This window comes from Panthera uncia (assembly GCF_023721935.1).
Source record: "Panthera uncia isolate 11264 chromosome A3 unlocalized genomic scaffold, Puncia_PCG_1.0 HiC_scaffold_12, whole genome shotgun sequence".
Classification (NCBI taxonomy): domain Eukaryota; kingdom Metazoa; phylum Chordata; class Mammalia; order Carnivora; family Felidae; genus Panthera; species Panthera uncia.
The window spans coordinates 37666407-37682166 of record NW_026057579.1 but is presented as its reverse complement, the minus strand read 5'-3'; the positions used below and the strand labels follow the sequence as shown (position 1 = coordinate 37682166).

General features: G+C 56.5%; 1 protein-coding gene across 2 annotated transcripts in view; it reads left to right on the top strand.

Annotated features, from left to right (window-relative positions):
• The first annotated feature begins 2972 nt into the window (after window positions 1-2972).
• COLEC11 (collectin subfamily member 11) overlaps window positions 2973-15760 on the top strand; it is a 28532-nt gene continuing 15744 nt past the window's right edge. The window contains exons 1-3 of one of the 2 annotated variants that reach the window (XM_049652604.1): window positions 2973-3103; window positions 7453-7596; window positions 14654-14725. In XM_049652604.1, the coding sequence (XP_049508561.1) occupies window positions 7479-7596; window positions 14654-14725 (190 nt within the window). In that variant the 5' untranslated portion in view covers window positions 2973-3103; window positions 7453-7478. The remainder of the gene's footprint in view (window positions 3104-7452; window positions 7597-14653; window positions 14726-15760) is intronic. The other variant, XM_049652603.1, reaches the window with a different exon arrangement.

Genomic DNA, 15760 nt, shown 5'->3' with positions numbered 1-15760 from the left:
TAGTTTGGATTTCAGTTGGTTAAGTTCTTCTGACACCTGTCACCACACGGATGAACCCTGGGGACGTTACGCTCCGTGAAATAAGCCAGTCACAAAAAGACAAATACTGCTTGCTTCCCATTATGTGAGAGTCTTAGAATAGTCAACATCATAGAAAGTCCAGCAGTGGTGGCCAGGGGGCTGAGGTGGGGCTGTGACGGGGCTGTGGCATTAACGGGCACGGAGGTCCGGTTTCACAAGATGGAAGGAATCATGGAGGTGGATGGGATGTGTCACGTGACATCTGAATGTATTTAATACCACCGAACTGTATACTGAAGAGTGATTAAGACGGTGAATCGTACGTCGTGTGTATTTTGTCACGACGACGAGAAAACTTGAAAAAATCAGTTGGGTATATTTGTGTGGGTTCTCTGCTCTGCTTCTCCATATAATGAATCTTGACGTTGGGCAGACTGATTCCCCCTACTTCATTCTTCGTTTCCAAATTGTTTTAGCTCTTCTGCTTCCTTTGTCTTCTAGTCCTGGAAGAATCCTGTCTCTGTCTACAAAGCTTCCTGCTGGGATTTCAATAGGAATCGCGTTAAGCCTGTAGATCACTTTGGGGGGAATCCTGCCTCCTTTCCGCGCGGAGCCTTCCCGTCCCGGAGCTCGACGCGCCTCGTGGTTTCTTAAACCTGCTGCGATTTTCCCGGTCGGCGCGTTGTTTCAGCACTTAGGTCCTGCACGTGTTTTGTGAGGTTTCCATCCAGGCATTTCATTCCTTTGAGCGACTGCAAATGATTTTTAATTTCGGAGTCTCTGTGTTCATTTCGTTCCTTTGAGCGATTGTAAATGATTTTTAATTTCGGAGTCTACGTGTTCACTGCTCGCTCGCGGAAGTGCCCCGGGTTTCCGTGTGTTCATGTTGTACTCGGAGCCTTGCTGAGCCCCCTTACTGGTTTTAGGAATTTCTGTAGACTCTCTGGGATTCTCCAAGCAGACACTTCTGTCGTCTGCACAAGGGGCTGTTCGGTTTTTCTTTTCTGACCCGTGTGCCTTTTCTTTCCTTGCCGTGTCTTTTGCTCTGGCTGGGACTCCAGCACTGCGTTGCAGTGGTCAGAGTGGATGTCCTGCCGTGTCCAGATCTTAGGAGGGAGATGTTCAGTCTTTCCTGAGTATGATGTTATCGTAGGTTTATTTAAACATTGATGCTGCTTTATCAAGTTGAGAAAGCACCCCCTTCAGAGAGGTTTTTTTTTTTTTCATGAAGAGGTGTTGAATTTTGTCAAATGCTTTTTCTTGTACCTGTTGATGTGATCATGCAATTTTTCCTTGTTAGCTTTTACTACGGTTGATGATACTGCTGGACTTTTGAATATTGACCCAGGCTTACATCCCTGAAACACTCCACTTGGTGACAGTTTATAAATCTTTCTTATGTATTGCTGAATCCTGTTTGCCAGCATTTCGTTAAAGACTTTTGCATCTGTATTCGTGAGGGTTATCGGTCTACAGTTTTCTTTCTTTCTTTTTTTTTGTACTGTCTTTGTCTGGTTTGGGTATCAGGGTCATGCCAACTTCATAAAATTAATTGGTGAATGCTCCTCCCTCTTCTGTTTTCTGGAAGAGGTATGTAAACTTGGTGTTAACTCTTCTTTAAAAGTTTGGTAAACGGGCGCCTGGGTGGCTCAGTCGGTTGAGCGTCCGACTTTGGCTCAGGTCATGATCTCGCAGTCTGTGGGTTCGAGCCCCAACGTGGGACTCTGTGCTGACAGCTTGGAGTCTGGAGCCTGCTTTGGATTCTGTGTCTCCTCTCTCTGACCCTCCCCCGTTCATGCTCTGTCTCAAAAATAAATACATGTTAAAAAAAATTAAAAAAAAATTAAAGTTTGGTACAATTCTCGTATGAAATCACCTGGCCTGCCTGGAGTTTCCTTTTTGGGAGTTTTTTAAGTTACAAATTCAGTTCCCTTCATTGTTATGGGGCTGCTAAGTCGTCTATTTCATGTTGGGTCCATTGTGGTAGATCCTGTGTTTCCCTGGAAGTGGCCCATTTGGTCCAGGTTGTGAGATTTATTTATGCTATTAGGTGGTTTTAATAAAGGATCCATTCTTTTTCATGGATTTTGTAATGTGCATGGAATTTGACAGGTTTTACAAAATTTGTAATCTCTTAAGATTTCTCTTTTTGGTATAAATACAAATGCACCATTGAATGTGGCATTTAAAAAAATGTTTTTAATGTTTATTTATTTTTGAGAGAGAGAGACTAACACAGCACGAGCCGGGGAGGAGCAGAGAGAGAGACACAGAATCCGAAACAGGCTCCAGGCTCCGAGCTGTCAGCACAGAGCCCGACACGGGGCTCAAACCCATGAACTGTGAGATCATGACCTGAGCCGAAGTCAGACGCTCAACCGACTGAGCCACCCAGGTGCCCCTGAATGTAGCTTTTTATGATCCTAATTTTATGTGTGTATCTCTTTCTTAAAGAAGCACCCCCCCCCCCCCCCAAGAGTCAGTCTGCGCAGAAGCTGGACCCGCCCAGCCCGCCGCACAGAGAGAGTCTGGGGCACACACGAAGCTTCGGTGAGCGCGGTGAGTCTGGGGTCTCGCCGCGGGTTCGGTCTCGACCAGTAGACGAGGTTAATGCTGTGAAGTGAAAGCCCACACGGAGAACGGGAGAGGAAGCGTGTCAGCTGCGTGTGTTTCTGTCTGATGTGACACCAGGTGATAAGGACCACTCAATGCTTTCCTGCATCCCCACCGTCCTCCCGGAAGAGAGGCCAGGACAGTCGGGGTGGCCTCGGGGGTGAAGAGCTGGAAGGACCTCTCGGGGCGGGTCCGTGGTCTGCCGGGAGCCCTGACCTCCGGGAGTTTGCAACGTTCCCACACCCTCCTCGCCGCCCTCCCGCGGGGCAGCTGATGTATTTCAAACAGGAAGCTCTTTGCAGATAAGGCTGCAGCCTGATTTGCTGGGCAGCCTGACAGCCGGGGCCCCGCTCGCCTGGCCTGTGGGGCTCAGCGGCCTCTGTAAATAGCAGCCATGAGGCTCCTGGGTGCAGTGTCCTCGTGGGTCCCCGACGGTCAGGACGCCCCCTTCGCCTAGCGTGCGCTGCAGGTAGGGACACTCTGCCGGGTGACCTGGCTGTCTTGGAGGGCAGGACGGGGGTTGCCTGGTCGAGGCGAGGTTCCGGGTACGGCCAGAGGTGGGAGAACAGACGGGAATCTGTTCTTAGGTCCCCACAAAGGATGGGGGTGTCACGTGAACCAGGCACTAGAATTCCACCGTTTTGTTAATTCACCAGTTCATGGTGGAAACTTCCCGGGGATAACTGACGACGACCTAGGGCTGCCGGCTACCAGACGGTTGGGGGAGGCCTTCTCAGCTCTGCACACGTTCAGAGAGGTGGGGCAGCGAGTTTCCGAATCGCCAGTCGCAGCGTGGGGCCGTACGGACAACAGCAGTAACCTGTACCCGTGGCCGGTAGCTCTGTTTTGGGGTTCGGTAATGGGAATGCCAGATGTGGGCAAAGATAGGACCGGAGAAGTTCACTTTCAAGCGCAGAGAGGGTCGCCTGGTACGGAGTGGGGGTTTCTCGTCTCCCAAACTGGATGAGACATGGTGTGACGGGGGCCCTTCCTGGCCTGCTGGCTGTGACAACTTGGAGGCCGAAGTTAGGAGGTGCTTATGAATTTAAAAGGCAAAGTTGGAAAGCTGCCGTGTGTGCGTAACAGGACTTCTGATGTGTAACAGGACTTTCCTGGGGGCCAGAGCCGCGCCCCGACCTCTCACGGCTATTCTGGTTCATCCACAAGCTTGAGAGGTCTGTGAGTGAGGAGCGGAGACAGAGGTCGGAGAACACGACGGGAAAAGCCTCTTTGCGCATGCCTCTCGGGTGGGCTCTGGGGAAGGACACCTCATCAGCGTGACCGTCACCATAGGAAGCAACCCCATCGTGGGGGTGGGGCCCCAGCGCCCCGGTGCTCCTGGATGTGGTTCTCCGTCTATATAAATGCTGGGCCCTAATGTGGATATTTAATGAAAACGTACCACTGCACGTTTGGCAGATTAAGCCACATTGTTTTCATCGTCTCCTTCGTTCTTATAAGGAACTGCGACTGAGAATTCCAAATTGTATCTCCCCTCTGGCTTCCTTCACTGAAGGGAGGGTGGGAACCTCCTGGTCTCTGGCCGGGAGATAAGGATGTTATTCTTAAAGGAGGCCAGGAGCTTCTGCGTTTACAAACAGAATTCCTCTCCTCCCGGGCGGGGGAGCCAGAACCCTGGGGAAGGGGCTCCCACCCAGGGCCGCCCTGCTCTCTGCCCTGCTGATGCGTGAGCAGCGAGGGCCTCAGGGAGGCGTTCTGGCTTCCGCTGGTTCTGGGCTCTCCCCTCCCTGGGCACCGCCTTGCTGGGGAGGTAGCAAGCAAGCCGCCTCGTGTGAGGGCGGTGGGTCGTGCTGAGCAGCGTGGCGGTCTCTTGACACACCCCTTCTATCCGGAGGGGAAGTTTCCAGGTCAGCTGTTGACACCCCAAAACCTAAACCCTGTTTGCCTCCCCACATACCAGCAAATGCCCATCGGCTTCCGCACGAAAGTAGGTGTGGAACAGATGTTTGTCATGACTTTTTTTTTTTTGAGAGAGAGAGAAGGAGAGAGAGAGAGCCCATGTGCAAGTAGGGGAGGGGCAGGGGGAGCGTGAGAGAGAATCCCAAGCAGGCTCCACACTCAGCACAGAGTTCAATTTGGGGCTCGATCCCACGACCCTGGGATCCTGACCTGAGCCCTAAATCAAGAGCTGGACACTCAACCGACTGAGCTGCCCAGAAGCTCGTATCGTGACTTAAAAAATTTTTTTGGGGGCACCAGGGTGGCTCAGTCGGTTAAGCGGCCGACTTCAGCTCGGGTCATGATCTCGTGGTTTGTGAGTTCAAGCCCCGCATCGGGCTCTGTGCTGACGGCTCAGAGCCTGGAGCCTGTTTCAGATTCTGTGTCTCCCTCTCTCTCTGACCCTTCCCCGTTCATGCTCTGTCTCTCTCTGTCTCAAAAATAAATAAATGTTTAAAAAAAAATTAAAAAAAAATTTTTTTAATGGTTATTTATTTTTGAGAGACAGAGGGCAAGTGGGGGATGGGCAGAGAGAGGCAGGCACAGAATCCGAAGCAGGCTCCAGGCTCTGAGCTGTCAGCACAGAGCCTGACGCGGGGCTTGAACCCACAAACCGCGAGATCATGACCTGAGCCGAAGTCAGTCGCTTAACCGACTGAGACACCCAGGCGCACCGTGACTTTTTTAAAATTGAGAGATTATTGACATACAACATTACGTTATCAAACACTGTTCAGAGCTACATCCTGGAAAGAGCCAAAGCCTTTGCTTTCTACAGCAGCTAAGATCCTTGCAGTGAAGGACACACCGCAGTGACCAGGCCGGGCTGTCCTTTGTTCAGAAACTGTTAGGGATTCCGGGATCCTGACGGCCGTGTGGCAGACAGACTGCGAGGCCGTGTCCACGCGGGCCCCTGGCTCTGCAGCGGCCGTGTGTCCGAGGGGCTGGCCCTGGGAATCACGTGTGGACGTCAGGCATGGAAAACCCTTGGGGAGCTGGACAGGCAGTAGCAGGAAAAGAGCATCAAATTCTGTGTGTTGTGCTTCTGAACTTCTGTGCATTCGTTCGTTCGTTCATTCATTTACTCACGGATTCTTTCCTTCACTCGGCCAGGGTGCCCTGAGTGCTTTGCCAGCTGCGGGCGTGACGTACTTCCCGACCACGTTGTGGGCTCGGGAACCCCCGGCCCAGCCGGCAGAGGAGAAGGGAAAGGGCAAAGGTCAGCCCTGTGGGCTGTGGGCGACCTCGCACGTCTTCTCCCTCCTGCAGTCTGTGTGAGCGCCACAGGCCGAGCGCCAGCCTCCTGGTCCAGTTGTGGTGCGACGCTGGCCGTTCAGCCTCCTGCGGCCTGGGCCTCGCCACCCTCATGGCGAGAAGCGAGGTCCTCAGGTGGTCTTGGGAACTAAATAAGATCAACGTGTCTGGGTTAGGTAATAAATGGTGGCTCCTTTTCTCTCTACCAAACATAAACCAACACACAATAAAAGCCACGGGATTGTGATGTAAGGGGGCAGGTGGGCCCACTCTGGTGCTCGGTGGCTGACGGGAGCAGAGGGGACAGGTCAGGTGCGTCAGGAGGCCCCAGGTCCTGACCCCACCGTCCCCACCGACGAGGGGTAACTCTGGGCAGCTGATTTCGTCCCCCATCTGTGGTCCCCTGGCCGGTGGGACGGGAGCAGTGTGCTGACCTCCGTGGGCCTTCTCTTCTCCCCCATTGAGGGACAATCAGCCTCACCCCTACCCTCTACAGTCCACCCCGTGGTCACGCAGATGGGAGCTGGGGCCTCCATGCAGGTGTCACGGAGCGCAGGTGGTTTCTGCCTGCCTCCTTTTCATGGAGAAAGCGGCACAGCGTGGGCACGCTAAGGAGGGCACCGACGTCTCAGCTCAGAGACTCTGGCTTCCCCTGTCTGGAGCCGTCGCGGGCTGCGGGGCCCTCACGCCGCGTGGTGACGGCAGCATCATGCTGTCTTCAGCAAGTGCTTGCCGCGCGTGGGCCCAGCCCCTTGCAGACCTCTCGTGCTCCATGGCTCCTCCTCAGGGGGACCTCGGGGGCTCCAGCCTCCCCTTTAAGGTGAGCGCAGGCTGACAGCGGAGCCGTGATGCGGCCCGGGCACTGGTCCCGGTGCTGGCCCGAAGCCGGGCGCGCGGCTGTGCCCAAACGCTGTGCCATGTGAACATAAAAGTCTCGGAGTGGGGGGTGTCTGGGTGTCGCCACCAAGCCTTCCCCACCGGCACTTGGGGGAGGGACGCACGGCCAGCTATGTGCCCCTGCGCCTTCCAGGGTCTGTCCCCGTCCTGCCCCCCCTCACCCCAGGGACTGATCTCAGTGGTATAGGTGATAGACTTAGATAATCGATGAGCTGTAGCTGCACGTGGCAACGTGGGTGAGCCGGGGGCAGAAGGTTGAGTAAAACAGTCGAGGCTCAGAGGACTATGGTGCCTTATAAAGTCCCAAACCGAGCAAACTGCACAACATATTGTTTAAGAATGCAGGGGCCTACGGTAATGCCAGTTAGGAAACCGCAGGAGACGCACGTTCACGGCCCCAGAGCCAGGCTCCTCAGGGGCTTGGGGTGGTCCTGGGCCCGGGGACTGCGGGGCCACTGTGCTGGGAGAAGTGTGGTACTTTCCACGCGACCCCGCCCCTGCCTCCGTGTGCACCAAGTATCCGCCACAGGGAAGCAGACTCGAGAATCCGGCGGCCGCCGTCGGGATGGAGGTCCGAGCGGGGCCGGCAGGGGAGGCACGGGCGGGCCCACGAGGGAGGGCCCCAAACGCCGGGACAGGCCCGACAGCTACCTGCGCCCTGGCCCCGGGTTCTGAGTTCCCGTCACTGTGTCTCCTTCCCTCCTGCAGGAGTCAGCGTCCCGCACGCGCTCGTGATGAGGAGGGGCCTGGCTCTCCTCGGCCTGGCCTTCCTGTGGCTGCTCCCGTCTGGGCGTCCTCAGCAGACGGCGGAAGATGCCTGTTCCCTGCACATCCTCGTCCCGGGCCTCAAAGGTAACCCTGACCGGGGCCTTCCGTGCGCAGCCGAGTGCCAGCTCAGGGTCTGACCTCCGTGCGCCTCAGTTTCCCCATCTGCAAAATTAAGGGTTGGACTACATAATGTGCACACTTTCTTTGGCCAAGAGATCCTGTGATTCTGAAGCTACAAGCCACTGCTGACGTGTGGTCCACGCACCACACAGGTTATCGCAAATGACTTGCAGAGTGAGATCTCATCTGGCCCGTTTTTTTATGTTTACTTATTTTTGAGACAGAGAGAGAGAGAGACAGAACGTGAGCGGGGGAGGGGCAGACAGCGAGGGAGACACAGAATCCGAAGCAGGCTCCAGGCTCCGAGCTGTCATCCCAGAGCCCGACGGGGGGCTTGAACCCACGAACCACGAGATCACGACCTGAGCCGAAGTCGGACGCTCAACCGACTGAGGCGCCCAGGCGTCCCAGCCTCTGGTCCATTTTGCAGATAAGGACATTCAAGGCCCAGGGACATTTAGCAATTTGCCAAACAAACTGGGTCACTCAGGCTACGAAGCCAGTGCTCCTACACCAGTTCCTGAGAGCTCTAAATTCCTACTTTAAAAAACAAACAGGCAAAACCCCCCAAAACTTTTCTCTTGTTGGTTTGCATATAATTTACTCCCGGTGGACCTTGCCCGGCCGAGCCGGTGGGGGGCAGGCACCAGCACAGGGGAAAGAGTCAGGGCCCTCAGACTGGCATCTTCATTCAGAAAAGGTCCCTGGTTTCTCCGTAGCTCGGGCAAGAGATTCCACAACCTTGTGATTCCCAAGTGGGATCCACCATTCGAGGGCCCCAGTGCAAGATGCAAATGTGGGCTTCTTGTTCAGAGTTATAAAAAGACTTCAAATCAGGGCCAGGGCACATGCCCCACACGGGGTGGGCGAGCTTGGGCCTCCCGCTCCAGGAGCAAGAGGCAAGGGCGGGAGGGGCCGGCCCACGACTTGCACTGATTGCCTCGCGTGCCCCCGAATTCCATTCTGCCCCCTTCCCACTCGGACGGTGCGCACCCCGGGCCCCAAAGCCTGGTCTCTGCCGGATGGGACTTTTGCGGGAATGCCTGCGGCTCTCCCAGCGGAGATCGTTGGAGGACGTAGACTCACATTTAGGGGCTGTGGACCCGTGACGAGAATGGCTGCCACCAAAGTCAGAGCCAGGTGCTTCCTGAGACCTGTGGGAGGCGAGGCGGTAGGCCCCAGCTCGGCGTGGACCAGGCAGGAGTCCCCGGGGAGCAGGACAGGGTGGGGCTCCTTGCAGGACCCGGATGCCGTGCTCCCAAGGGCCTGTCCTCTAGCACGTAACAAGACACGTTTCCAGGTCGTGTGGAGCCGTGCGGGATGTTTCGGGGCCGCGGAGCGTGTCTTCCAGACGTGCTGGTCAAGCGCAGCCCTGCCCCAGAGTGACCGGCCTGGCCACCCCAAAGGGACAATTCCATAGAGAACGCCTTCTCACACTCAGCGAAGTCCTTACGACCTGGACGTCCCGCTTTTATGTCCAGCCTCATTGAGGTATAACTGGCAGGTTGTATGTGTTCAAGGGGACGACTGAACACACGGAAACCTCGTGAGGTGACGTCACAGCCACATTCGTTGGCCTGCCGACACCTCCCACCGTCCCCCTGCTGTGTGTGGGGGTGGGTGGGTGGGGCGAGGCCTGGGGGTCTCCTGGTGACCCAGGACCAAGGGGGTGACACGGCCGTGAGCTGGCCGACCCGATGCAGAGAGCCCTTACTCGGCGTCCGGATTTTACCGTTCTGCTGTTTAGCTTGGGCAGCAGGGGGAGGGGAGACGAGAGAAATCTGTGCCAAAAAAGACCAAATGATTCGGGGCTCGTAAGCAACGCAAGCTCAGGATGCGGCAGACTTTTGTCCCCTGCAACAGGAGCCCCTCCCTCTGCCGTCTGCAGCGGCCGGGCCCGCTCGGTCGGCCCCCCTGCGCGCGGCCTCATGGGGCCGGGTGCTCAGTCGTCCTTGCCGCTGGACGCAGCCCCCTGGTCCGACCTGGCAGAGAGTTCGTGACGCCGCCCCCACACGACGCCCCCGGCGGCAGAGAGCGCAGAACGAGCGCAGACGCGCCGGGGCTCGTCCCGACGACTCTCGGTGGGCTCGGGGGCGTGGTGGCTTCAACGCCCGCCTGTGAGTGGCCCCGGTGACGGGCGACCCGGCCTGCTGCCCTCTCTGGGACGGCCACGCTCGGCCTGCACGGCCACGAGAGCCAGCTTGGCGCGCGGGCGTCCGTCAGCGGAGGTGAGAATACGGGCGCGATACAGGCCCCGCTCTGAACACGAAACGCGCACGTAAACGATCTCTTCTTTCGTTCTCCACACGTCCCTGAGACCCCACGGGCCAGGCCCGGAGGGAGGGCCGCTACGGGGACACGAACACAGGCCTCCCCTGTCCGTTGCCGGATCCAGACTGGGCTTCAGAACCTTTCCCGACCCGACTCCTGCCGGCCCTTCTGCGCCGACTGGTGTTGGCACTTGGGATCTGCTATTCAGACCTAACAATAGCACGTTCGCTGTGCGTTTGGAGAGAGAGACGACTGATTTAAAAAAAGGTTTTTTTTAAATGTGTATTTATTTTTGAGACAGACAGAGAGAGAGAGAGAGGGCATGAACAGGGGAGGGCAGAGAGAGAGGGAGACACAGAATCCGAAGCGGGCTCCAGGCTCCAAGCTGTCAGCACAGAGCCCAATGCGGGGCTCGAACTCACCGACTGTGAGATCATGACCTGAGCCGAAGTTGGACGCTCAACCGACCGAGCCCCCCAGGCGCCCCAGAACTCGTGTAAGTTTTGAGGGGAGAGGTTCCCAGCCACCCCACCTCCTGAGACCAGCAGACAGCAGGCCCTTCGGACCCTGCCGACCGTGACCAGTGCCTCGAAAGCAGCTTTGTTCTTGAGAAGCACATCAAGGGCTCTGCTCCAAGGAGGAGGCCAAGGTCACCAGGAGGCAGTCCCGCTGCCGATGGTTTCTGTGGCCCCCGGCGCTACCACTCCCGAGTTTGGGCGAGAACGGCGAGGGGCGGGACGCAGCTTCTCATAGCAACACCCACGCGGCTGGTGTTTTCCAGGACGCAGCGCCTCCCGTCCCCGGAGCTGGAGAGTCCACGCGGCACAGGTGGCGGGGGGGTCTCGGACTCTGGGCTCTGGACGGAGCCACAGGGACCACAGAGGAGTTCAGGGCACCTGCCACCAGTAGGGGCCGCAACACGTTGGCTAATACGGTCGGTTGTCAAGGAAGCAGAATCGTGGGGAGAACGAAGTTTGAGGGACTTTCTAAGTATCTGAGAGCGGCCAAGAAAACCCATGTTATTAGGAAGACTCATGTTTAATGATGCATATTAGTCACCTTTCCTGCTTTAGGAAGAGGGGTTTGTGGGACACGAGGGGCCGTTCGGGGCTGTGAGGGTGTGTCGGTGCCTCAGATACTTGCTGCGCACGCCGGTCCGACCAGGTTAGACGCAGGCGCGTGAAGCCGCTGGAGAGCGGGCCGCAGTTGTGCCATCAAGGAGTTTCAGGCCAAGGACGTGGCGCGTGACAGCAGATTGCTGCTGCTGCTGCACGTGCGGCGATGGACGCTCGCCCCCGCGGGGACCCTTGCAGTAGCACACGCTGTTCTCCCCCGACACGGCCGGTGGACCCTGTAACGGCCCTGGTGGCTTCATGTGGCCCTCAAGCCTGAGGTCTGAGCGCTGGCTTCTCCCCGCCCTCGTGGGCTCCTGTGGACCAGTCTCTCCCGGTCTCCTGGCCCCTCACCTGTGCAGGTGCTGCCCCCCAACCCCCGTCTCAGGCACCCTTTTCCCTGTTCCTTGCCTGGCAACAGCCCGTCTCGGTTAGAAGTCCCTTCATCAGAGGGGCCTTTTCCGATCGCTCAACTGAATCATGGCTTTTTCAGGTTGAAATCGTTGCCTCATTTTATCTCACTTTATCTTGCATCCCGCGTTGCAAATGACGATTCTCATGTCAACCTGACTCTCATTCACGCGCAGGAAGCCTTTACAAACTCCTGCTCCTCTTGGGTAGCCGCTGCAACTTCCTCTTCATTCTCGACGTTCCGTGCGTCACTCCGACACGTCCAGGTTGTTTCTGCTCGTCTCTCCTGCGTGGCTCTCCGTGGGCGCTTGCCACGTGCTCTTTTACACCTTCCCCTGGTGCCGAGGTCCCAGCTGTTAAATCTGCACACTCTCACGGCTCCAATGTCTGTTCCCCCTTTTCTGGAATTCCTTTAAGGTGGATGGTGGGACTGGTGGGGCTTTTCTTCACTCTCAACTTGATAGCTTTATTTTTATTTTTATTTTTTAAGTCCAAACAAAGCTTTCCAGTTCTTTATCTCTTCGTGTTGCATTGTGAAAAAAAAAACTTCTTCAGCCTCATTTCTTGTTTCAGGAGCTAGCTTGTATCATGGGCCGTCCTGCTTCTCGGCCTTTCTGTAGTGCGATTCCGTTCAAAAATTAATTTCGTGTACAAGATCTAGTTGGTTCTTTTTCAGTGCTTTTTCATTTTGCTCATAGATAGTTATTCTCTCATCTATTTTATTTTTAAAGCCGTTTATTTATTTATTTTGAGAGATAGACAGAGTGTGCGTGGGGGAGAGGCAGAGAGAGAGGGAGACACAGAATCAGAAGCAGGATCCAGGCTCTGAGCTACAGGGGTTCGAACTCATGAACCGCAAGATCATGACCTGAGCCGAAGTCGGACGCTCCACCGACTGAGCCCCCCAGGTGCCCCATGTCTTATCTTGATGAAGATGTTCAGTGTGTGATTTGAGAGCAGGCTCTGACTGCCCCAAGAGTTCTGTTCCTCTGCTATTTCTCTTTCCTGACGTTGGTGTCCCCAGATGTCTGCACGTTCTTGGTGGTGAGTTCATCCTGTTAGTTGGTATTTCCCACTGGTCTCTCAATGTGTCTCCAAGAATTGCTGTTGTAATAATTCCCTCTCTGAAGAAAGACAAACTACTCAGAGATTTAAGGGCCACGCATGTGGGCTAGGCTTATGTCAGCACACCCTTCACCGGGGGGCTGGCCAGAGCCTTCCTGGCTGTGGCACGGAGGTGACGGTGACATGCCAGCTCTGTCTTCTAGTTTCTGTTGGCACTCACTTTGCTTTTCTCTTTGTTTACTTAAATTTTAAAAATATTTTGGCTTATTTATTTATTTTGAGAGAGAGAGAGAGAGCACAAGCAAGCAGGGGAGGGGCAGAGAGAGAAGGAGAGAGAGAATCCCAGCAGGCTCTGCAGTCAGCGCAGAGCCCAACGTGGGGCTCGAACCCACGAACCGTGAGATCATGACTTGAGCCCAAATCAAGAGTCCGACGCTTAACCGACTGGGCCACCCAGGTGCCCTCTCTTCGTTCACTTAAATTTAAATGGAATGTCCCCTCCTTCCAGCCAGATGATCAGTTTTGGGAATCCCGCTGGGGAATCTGTAACCCAGTTAAGCCTCTCCCCACGTGTGAGTGCCTAGGAGAGTCGCAGAGGACCAGAGTGACGCAGACGCTGGCGGGCACGGCGCACACCCGGGCAGGTGCCCCGGCCGCAGGCGGCACCCATGTGCTCTCATAGGAGGAACGCCGCCCCGATTAGGCGGACGAGCCATATAAAAATGGCTGGGATGTGGCACGAGGTCCCAGCCTCCGGAGAGAAGAGGCGGCTGGTGAGGGAACTGGGGGTGCAAACTGGAGAGGCAGGTGAGAGGGTGGCCGTCAACGCGGGGGCCACAGACCTACTGAGGACGACGGCTTTAGAAACGGGACGTTATTTGTAACCACATTCAGCTTGTTGTTGGTTTTGGGAAGGGAAATAACATCATCGGATCTGTGTTTTAGGTGTGCGTTGGGGGGGTGGGGGAGGACTGGGGGGACCTTGATGTCCCCCCAATATTGGGACCCTGTCCTCTGCTCCAGCCACGCCTGCACCACTCCTTCTGGGTGCCTCTGCGTCCTGTGCTCGTCTGTCCTGCATGGGCAGCCTGAGGGCAGTCACCAGGGCCAGTCCGACCGGGACAGAGCACGGACAGGACAGGGAGTGGGCCAGTTAGACCTCACAGACCCGGGCGGGGGTTGCACTTAGCTGATGAGGGACACAGAAAAGCCGAGGTGACAGCTGGGCCCGGGCTTGCAGTCTGGGAGCATCAGTGTGGCCACCGGAACTAGGAAAGTTGTAGGACGGACTCATCCCTGGGGAAAAACCATCAGGTCCATTTGTGGCCAGTGTGGGGTCTCAGGAGACTTAACAGCCCATCTCCCTGTTTCAGTTCTGAATGAAATCAGCAACAGATAAAAGAACAGCGGGTGACTGCCACCAAAACGTGCCCGGACCCGTGATAAAGGCGGGGGCATGTAGTGTGGGCGGAGAGCAGGACACATCTGGGGACGCGCAGAGTGACTGAGAGCAGGACCCACCTTGATAACGAACTGAATCAGGCGGATGTGCCCACCTGGTCACAGGTGCCCGGCCCCCAAGCAGGAGCACGTGCTGTGGGGGTGGAGGTGGCGGGGTGGGGGTGGGGGGCTCGTGCTGAAGGGACCAGGCGGTGCTGACGTGGGCACCTGATTATTCTTCCCGGGTGCATCAGCCAGACGCAGGGTGCGTGGCCAGAAGGACACCTGGCCATGGGGGATCCGAGAGACCCCTGGGCCCCTCAAGTGGCCGTGGGGGCGGAGGGGGAGCCGGGCAGTCAGAGAGGGTCTCAGGGAGGGCTGTGCACCAGAGGGCGAGCTGGCTCGGAGGCATGACTGGAGAGAGGGACATACAACATCCCTGGAGGGAAGACAGGGGGTGGAGGCAGAGCCCACACAGATTTGGGGCGGGGCAACTTGAGATCTCGTGATGGGGGCTGGGAGGAGGGGTGAAGGCCTGCGGGGGTGGGAGATGGTCGGAATGAGAGATGAAATCTCCTGGGGGCTGGGGTGGGGGAGAGGAGGGCACGGGGCCTGGCTGGTCGCTCAGATACGGTGACAAGCCGTCTGCTGTCAGTCCTCCCCATGTCACACTGCAGCGTGAGCCCAGAACGAGGTCCTAAATGCGGTGACTTCTTCCACAGGGGATGCCGGACAGAAGGGGGACAAAGGTGCACCCGGACGGCCCGGAAGAGTCGGCCCCACGGGAGAGAAAGGTACCCGCTCCTTCCCCCCTCCCTCCCCCAGGTCTGGCCCTTCTCGGCCCCTCAGAGATCTGCCCCCTCAGAGATCTGCCCGAGAGGACAGAGCTGGTGCTCTGGCTCCTGCAGGAGCCACGGGGTGGGGGGTGGGGGGTGGGGGGGCGGGGATTCAAAAGGAATTTGACACCTTGGAGTGAACCAGGGTGCAGCGTGCCCCTTCCCACATAATAGGGTGGTTACGTGCATGGAAACTCAGTCCTGGCCTAGCCCCTCACCAGCGTCCTCTGCAAAATGGGGATCATTTGTGAACATTACATATATAAGTGCAATTGTGAGACTGTGCAACGGTTATGGAGAAGTGCACGCAGTGACGGAGGTGTGCCAAAAGTTATGGAGGATTTCAAGCAGTTTTGTGGAGGCGTGCGGGCAGGTAAGCAGGCGTGCGAGCAGTGACGGAGGCATGCGAGCAGTGATGGGAACATTTAACCAGATAAGAAGGTGTGTGAGCAGATAAGGAGGCGTGCGAGCAGTGATGGGGGTGTGCAAAGGACCAAGTGGACAGACTTGGCTGGTGTGTGTGGGGCTACACAGTGGCTCCCCCACCTTGGCCAAAAGACCCTAATTGCTGACTCTGCTTCCTTCTTAGTACAGCAGTGTCATTGTCCCTATCCCCCGGGGGCCGTGCTGAGTCCTACAGGAAATAGATCGTACCCGCGAAGTCGCTGCCCAGTAGACGGGGTAGAGGCGCGTGCCAGCGTATACCCACTGTGCTCTGGGAATTACGCTGCCGTCCGTCCAGCTGGTCCCCCAGTCGATCCCGTAACACTGGAGAGCTAGGTGGTTTCCAGTTTTCAAAAAGTTATTACAACAACGCAGATAAAGGCCATTGAGCACATACAGTAAAACCTTGGATCGCGAGTAACTTGTTCTGCGAGTGTTCCACAAGACGAGCAAGCATTTCCAATAAATTTTAACTTGGTAAACGAGCGATGTCTTGCAATACGGGCCGTACGTGACACTGGACGTCACGTGATCACATCCGAGCCAATG